At 45.4% G+C, this 6,956-nt stretch overlaps 2 protein-coding genes across 7 annotated transcripts; one reads left to right on the top strand and one right to left on the bottom strand.

The window, feature by feature from the left end:
• Positions 1-115: 115 nt before the first annotated feature.
• Positions 116-4,529, bottom strand: traf3ip2a (TRAF3 interacting protein 2a). Of its 6 annotated transcripts, none has more exons than XM_086100082.1 (11): positions 4,462-4,505; positions 4,254-4,372; positions 3,919-3,968; positions 3,426-3,818; positions 3,192-3,270; positions 2,935-3,122; positions 2,754-2,842; positions 2,610-2,678; positions 2,433-2,537; positions 2,226-2,300; positions 116-2,137 (listed from the first exon to the last, which is right to left on the bottom strand). In XM_086100082.1, the coding sequence occupies exons 3-11, from the start codon at positions 3,932-3,934 to the stop codon at positions 1,991-1,993; spliced, it is 1,161 nt and encodes a 386-aa protein (XP_085956208.1). In that variant the 5' UTR covers positions 3,935-3,968; positions 4,254-4,372; positions 4,462-4,505; the 3' UTR covers positions 116-1,990. The 6 variants fall into 6 exon arrangements, with proteins under 6 accessions (XP_085956208.1, XP_085956207.1, XP_085956209.1 ...); XM_086100081.1 differs by having other exon boundaries at positions 4,327-4,372; positions 4,462-4,493; XM_086100083.1 differs by having other exon boundaries at positions 4,242-4,372; positions 4,462-4,492.
• A 697-nt stretch (positions 4,530-5,226) lies between these two features.
• Positions 5,227-6,609, top strand: srp9 (signal recognition particle 9). Its single transcript, XM_086100745.1, has 3 exons — positions 5,227-5,413; positions 5,552-5,620; positions 5,900-6,609. Exons 1-3 carry the CDS (start codon positions 5,342-5,344, stop codon positions 6,017-6,019), a joined length of 261 nt encoding a protein of 86 aa, XP_085956871.1. The 5' UTR covers positions 5,227-5,341; the 3' UTR covers positions 6,020-6,609.
• Positions 6,610-6,956: the final 347 nt, after the last annotated feature.

Below are 6,956 nucleotides of genomic sequence, written 5' to 3'. Positions count from 1 at the left end.
ACTTCCTTATGAGGCGACTACCCACGGTGCCCGATTACGGCGTGACAAGTGATATTGCAGAGGAATACAACTTCTTGTGCTTAATTTCAAAATAAAATGACCGCAGGCTCTATGATGCCATAAAGACCGAGACACGTGACCCTTTATTTTGAAGGGGCGTTGTCTGACAAAGCTTCTCACACAAAGTATATTGGAATGTTGTCGTTCATTCGATGTCCCGCTAGGACGCGATTTGTGCTACCGAATAAGACGATTTAACTCACAACGGCCGTAAAACGACTTGAGCGCACTACAAAGACCGACCGACTCTTCCCAGAGACGTTTTTTCCCGCACAGCTGCATACACTTTACTAACAATTGCGTACCATTACTACTACAACTGGCATCTAACGTCGCACTACCTTCACGATAGTAGAGTAGCTGCTGGTCGTTATGTAGGAGCAAACAAAATCCAGTACATCCTTGAGTGGTCGCCAGTCATTATTAAGCCATATTAATAAGGAGAAAGAAATCTGCATTTGTCCCGATGTGTGTCATCACCCTTTTCAGTGTATGCGCGGATGGATGGCCCCAGTACGAGCCTCGCGGTGTAAAAGTTTGCTTATAGTTGACGGCATGTCAAATATACTCTAATGAATGTTTAATACACACGTAAAATGTTCACTGTGCATGGAACCGATGCTTGAGTTTTCAGGTTGTTGGACGTGTTGAAATGGGATGTCTGATAAGAGGAAAGTTGTTGTTTTTTTTTCCATCCTCCCCGGACCATTGTTATTTTTTTTTTATTTTACAGCAAACAATTTTGTGATGGAGAGACTCAAAGCATCTCCGGCAGTGACTCTAAACCTGTAGTTGTCATTCACACTTATCAAAAGTTGGAACTGTTATAACAAAGCTAGAATAGCTATCCTGCAAGGACAATGGTTGGGAATACGGTTTAGAGATTGCTATTTTAGGGAAATATCTTTTGTAGCCCTTTCTGATAACACATCTGTGTCTGGCTGCTTTGGACTCCGAAGATAAGGCAGAGACGAGTGGCCCGTATTTGTGGAACAATAAAAGTGAGATTGATGGGCCTTGGCAGGCAGGAAGTGGGCTCATGCAGGATCTGATCAAATGTGTGAAGCTCGGATCGTACTTCAGAGAACACACACCATTTTTGGTCAGGTGTAGGAAACAGCCTGGTGGGGTTGGAGCGCTGAGCATGCTGAAGTTGAACTTTTCAAGACCGATTTATTGTTCAGACTGTATTGTGTTTTATTGTTCTTGTTCCTGATTCTAAAGTGTCCTTGGATGTTTTGAAAGGCGCTTGCAAATAAAATGTATTATTATTATATTATTATTGTGATTCGGCGTTTCGCATGGGTTAGGCCTCTTGTTTCTATTCGCAAGTAGATTGTTGTGCTCATGGCACATAAATAGCTGTTTTCCAACTTGTTATAAATGGGATGAGTGGGCAGGAGGTTAGTTTGAAATAGTGCTACTGGAAAACCACACGACAAGAATTAATTGTCAATAATGGTGTCGTGGTACACTCGCCTGAGTCGCAGAGTGGAATCAGTGCGCATGTGGGTGTGAAGGGTTGTTCGTCTCCACATTGTGCCTCGCGACCAGTTGAGGGTGTAGTCTGCCACACTCCGCTGCGAGTGGTTTGGATTAGTTGAGACGTGCTGCCACCTTCGGGTGAAAGCCGTCGGGAACGATGAGCGAGACTAAAGACGCGGAGAACGTTCTGCGGATGAACACACGGCGGCAATCTTCTCGGCATCGCACTCCAGGCTCGGTACGGTTCCCGATGCGCTTCAAATTGGAATCATCTGATCTCATTTCAAACACGACCGCGCAGAAATCTCTCGCGCTGCGAAGATGATAGAATCGATCTCATGAGAGTCAAAAAGACGGAGAGAAGTGATGACGGCCGCTGGAAATGTTCTTTCCTCTCGAACGCTGTTGGCGCGTCTTCGCGCTGTCACGGTATTTGTCGTTTCTTTCAGAGTGGACGAATTGTGAGGGTGAGGGATGCTTCTGGCTGCGGGATGATGTAGCGTTCCTCCCTCAGCAAGCGCAAGAGCAGGTCCTGCGTGTCTTGAGGCCACCTGTAGATCCTTGTGTTCTGAAGCCAACCGGGGACATGTTTCTGTCCCACAAACACAGCAAGGGGAGAAAGAAACGACGAGCTATGAGCAAGAACGGCATTTATTTGGAAAGGCTTGCGTTTGACTCACCTTTGTGGCGTCGCAAAACAACACTGGGATGAGTCTGAAATTCAGGCAGCCTTGTTGGATGAATTCATTCTGGATCTGTACCAATGACAATCGAGGATTGGCGTTTTGATGACAACTCAAAACGCGTGCATATTTGTGTGCCGCGCGTACATGTGGTGCGCTCTGCGCTCGTGTTGCCGCGGGGATGGCGCTCGCGTGAGAGCTCACCCGATTGTGGATGTACTTGGTGTGTAGCCCGTGCTCATCGTCGGCATCGCCCTCGACATCCTCCTTGTACTTGGGGCTGATTGCCACAATGATGAGGACGGATTTCTGTAATATTCCCCACATCAGACCGGGGTGACTTATTTCTTTTTCTTCTTTTTACGGGAATACAATACTTACGTCATTTAAAAATCTGTCCATCCATCTGGTGATGCCCATTCGGATGGTTGGATTGTCAAAAATGTCAATCTAGAAATAAAGAGGAAGCGGAGGTATGCGACGAGCGTTTGCCAAGGAACGGTCGGGAAGAACATCGGAGCCTACTGCGGGTTTGAAGCCTTGACTTGTTAGGAATTTGCTGAGGGTAGTCATTTCCTCCGCCGTGTCTACTGAATATGTGATGAACACGTTCCCTACAAAGGCACAAAGTCAAGAGCGAACTTCCATTCGGCCACATAAGGGAGATGGGTCGGACCCAAAACTAAAACATCCAAGTGTCGCTTACGATATTCATCGGGGAGCGTGACGGTCCTCCTGGTCTCCCTCGTACCCGCTCCGCGATCTACTCGAAGGGCGTCATTGAAACCGACCTCGCGCATGACAGCCCCGGGAGCCGCCCCGGCTCGCGCTTGTTGAAGGGCATTTGTGGCACTTGGAGCGTTGCCATATTGCATTTTGTTTCCTGGATGGTTCCTGCAGAAGAAAATCATTCACGAATGACGGCGGCAGGAAAATATGACGGGAATGAGTGATGCTCCGTACCACGGCGGCGCAAAGGGTGCCGCCCTCTGACATTGACACGCGCAGCGTCGACAGCAACTCTCCCGCTTTGGACGGAGGCCTGCAACGACAAGTCATAAAGTCATACAGTCGCAAAGACGAACCAATGCTAAAAACCAAAGTGAACTTTTCAAACCCCCCCCGCCCAAAAAAAACAACAACAAAACAAACATTCAGACACAACATCCATTGTGTCTTCAGAGCACTTGGACTGGCCTTGAATGTAGTGCGATGGGACGTCGTGGGTGCCGTTGACTTCTGACATAAGTGTCAAAGGTGGCTCCAAGCCGTCTCCCTCATCCAACGAACACCGAAGCTCGTTTTGAGGTTCGGTAAAATCACAACGGCGACTCTCCCCTGGTCTCGGAAGCCAAACCCAGGCGCCCCGGGCGGAGGCGGGAGGACTCGTCGTTTTCAGTTCACTCTGGAAATAACGCTGAAGAAGTCTGTCCCGGTTCGTATGGATGCTCATTTCCCCACTTGGCTCCCAGCTTGCGCTGTTCCCCGGTCCACTGCACTCCTGGCAATTAGGGGCCCAGTCGAAGGCGAGGCCGCAGGGCGGCGTGCTCTCGTCCGCCTCGATGGGAACGCTCCGATGAGAGCAAAGGCCTAAGGAAGCAGCAGTGAAACAAACAAAAAAAAAAGACTCTTCAATTCACTACACCGCCGTTGTTAGCGCTGAATGTTTGGTCCAATGTCCGTTTCTTACTTTTCCAAGTGTCCATGTGGCTGCTGCTTCTATTAAAGCAACCGTTGACTCTACAGAAGTTCAAACAAAGAATGTATTATTTATTAGCCTCGTGGTAGGACGCATGATTAGAAACCGCGGTTCTCTTGCTACTACTGCAAATTACCGACCCGATAAAAACTTTTTTTTTTCAACCAATTCCTCTCTGGCAGTGTCAATCAAAAGGCAGACTATTGAGATTTTCACTGCAAACAGCAAATATTTTTCTTTTGGTTTTGAATCTCATTACTTTATGCCAGTGCTCACAACGCAGTAGCCAAAATGTAATGAAATGTCACTTCCACAGGCATACAAACCACAGTTAAGTCGACCACCTTCTGTGTGCCTTCGATCGGGGTTGAGTGAAGCGTAACAACATGAAGGGCTCACCGGTCCAAAGGTCAAAACTAGTGCTCGGAACACCTGACGGGTTGCTCTTCCAAGAAAAAATCCAAATGATATTTGAAGTTTAAGAAGTTGGATGAAGCCCACAGATTTAGATATGACGAACGAGAAAGATCACACCTTTTTGTGGAAGTGCTTCGCCCGTTGCCGCAGGACAAACCTGTTCTCACACAAACAGGAAATATTTCGATACTGCCTGTCTCTCACCTTCAACAGCCAATCAGAACGAGGGGACTTTAGTCCCCTTTTTTTTTTTTTTTGGATGAAAGCAGCAATCAATCGTGACGTCTTTTCATCAGTCACATTTGCAAGTAGCAATGATGTTCACATCGTATGTAGGAAAATAACTTTAAAATTATTACAGTACTGTATGCTTTCACAATCAGGTGTATTTATTATTCTTGATTGGTCCATTTCTTAATGGTTCACTGTGTGATTGTATTTTCTTCTCCATTTGTTGTTCAGTAGAATAATAACACTGTTTGAAATGAATGAAAAAAATATCTGTTAAAATTCGTAATTACTCTATAACCTACTCTCTAATTATCTTTGTTGTCAGTACCAGTGCTTTAAAATTGGCATTTTAAAAGCAATGTGCTGTTGTTGTTGTATATGTTAGTTGCTCCATGTACAGCACTTTGAATGCAGCGATGGCTGTTTGAAAAGTGCTCAGTTGAGTTGAGCAATGAAAAAAAAAGGTTGCCAGTCCGCGAACAGCATGTACTTGTCTCAACTGGTACGTGACACAAAAAAAGGTTGGGCACCACTGTTGTCTGTATTGAATAATATTTTCATGTTTTATTACAGTATCATTTTTGGTTCGTTAACACAAACCAACACTTTGTTTTGTTTTGAAGGGGCAACCCGGAATCACTCTTACGTCACAGCTTCTTCCGGTTAGTGCTGTTCCTGCTGATGTGGTGTTCTGAAGTTAGCGTGGTTGTCTCTCTGGCTCATCCGAGTTCTTGAAGATAATACACTTTTCACTTCGTAAAACATAATGCCTTACTTTCAGACCTGGGAGGAGTTTGCTCGTGCAGCCGAAAAATTGTATCTGACGGACCCCATGAAGGTAAAAATTCTCCTTGACGTGTGCTTTACAAGCCGAGTTACGTAGCATTGTAGCCTTGAATCGCGTTAGCATTTGAGAAAACAGATGCTTGATTTATTTTTTGAATGAGCTTGTTTGTTGTTCCCTCTTTTTTTTTAGGCCAGAGTGGTAATCAAGTACAGGCACTGCGACGGCAAAATTTGTATTAAAGTGACTGACGATTCCGTGGTAAGTGTGGTGTCACAATTACAATCTCAGAGTAAGAACATACCGGACGAAACTCATTTTGTAGCATTCGAGAATATGCAAACCCCTCACAGGAAGGAATCTAACCCTGCACCTCTGCCATGTGAGGCGGACGTGCTAACCGGTCGCCCAGTGTGCTACTTTTATATATATATATATAGATAGAGAGAGGATGTGACGAACGCATGAATTGGTGTCAGAATTTGTCAAATGACTGTCAGACTAGTCGTGTAAGTCTTCTCTTTGCGTGTCCTTGGTCAGTGTTTACAGTACAAGACGGACCAGGCTCAGGACGTGAAGAAGATCGAGAAGTTGCATGGGAAACTGATGAGACTGATGGTGTCCAAAGAGACGCACAGCGGCACTATGGAAACAGACTAACGTAGTCGAGAAGGAATACTGCCCGGACCAAGTTCACTACTGTTGTTGTTGGGAACACGGAACACCAGCTGAGTGGAATTGATGGGAGAGTCTGATGGAGAAGAGCAGTAGCGGAGATTTAATTCGAGTTGGACCAGCTCTTCCAGCACAGTCAGAGATGTGATTCCTATGTGCTTTCTGCACATTTAGTTTCGGATTTTTTTTTTTTAAACAACGCGTTATCCAGTTTCTCTGCAGAAGGTGTTCGATTGCATTTCTGATTGTGTGTGAATGTATAAACGGGGAAAATGAGAGGTTTGGGCGTAGTGCGTGAAATGGACAGCATGCCGCTCATTGAGCAGCTTTGGGCACCTGAGCTTTTGGTTATTTTCGTTTTCAAGTGGGATGATCAATACAAGCCTCTAATTTTGAGTAAATCAAGTTGTTAATATTATATTTGGACCCTGCTCTTAATTTCCCCCCCTTTCTTTTATGGAAATGAATACAACTGGAAGCAGGACATTCAGATTTTCTTACGAACCTCAACAACTTCCGTTGCATTTGCTGACAACAGTTACGTCTACAATAAATGTATGTTTACTCGTGTAGAACTAGTACCTTTATTTGATTTGGGGTGAAAGTATGGGAGTCTGCGTAATCTTGTATGGCAGGTTCTTTTGATCCCAGGAGTGCCCAACCAGTCAATTGCGGTCAACTTGTTGACCTTGGGCTGTTCCCAAGTTGACCGCAAGGAGTGGGAAGGGGGGGGGGGGGGTTGTGTTCACCCACGGATTGTACACTGCTCACAATGGTCAATGGCGCGAGTTGTTTGCCATCATTGTCCGTTTTTATAAAAGTTCAAAAGTATGTTGGAATCGAGAAGTAAATTTTCAATCAAATATCTTTTCATTGTGGGTCAGTGGGGGACCATTTTATAAACCCAAGCATGTAAATATTG

The sequence above is a fragment of the Hippocampus guttulatus genome, chromosome 20 (assembly GCF_054856545.1).
Source record: "Hippocampus guttulatus isolate MCC_2025c chromosome 20, RoL_Hgut_1.0, whole genome shotgun sequence".
Classification (NCBI taxonomy): Eukaryota; Metazoa; Chordata; class Actinopteri; order Syngnathiformes; family Syngnathidae; genus Hippocampus; species Hippocampus guttulatus.
The sequence above is the reverse complement of the archived record's forward strand: the minus strand, read 5'-3'. Positions and strand labels throughout refer to the sequence as shown.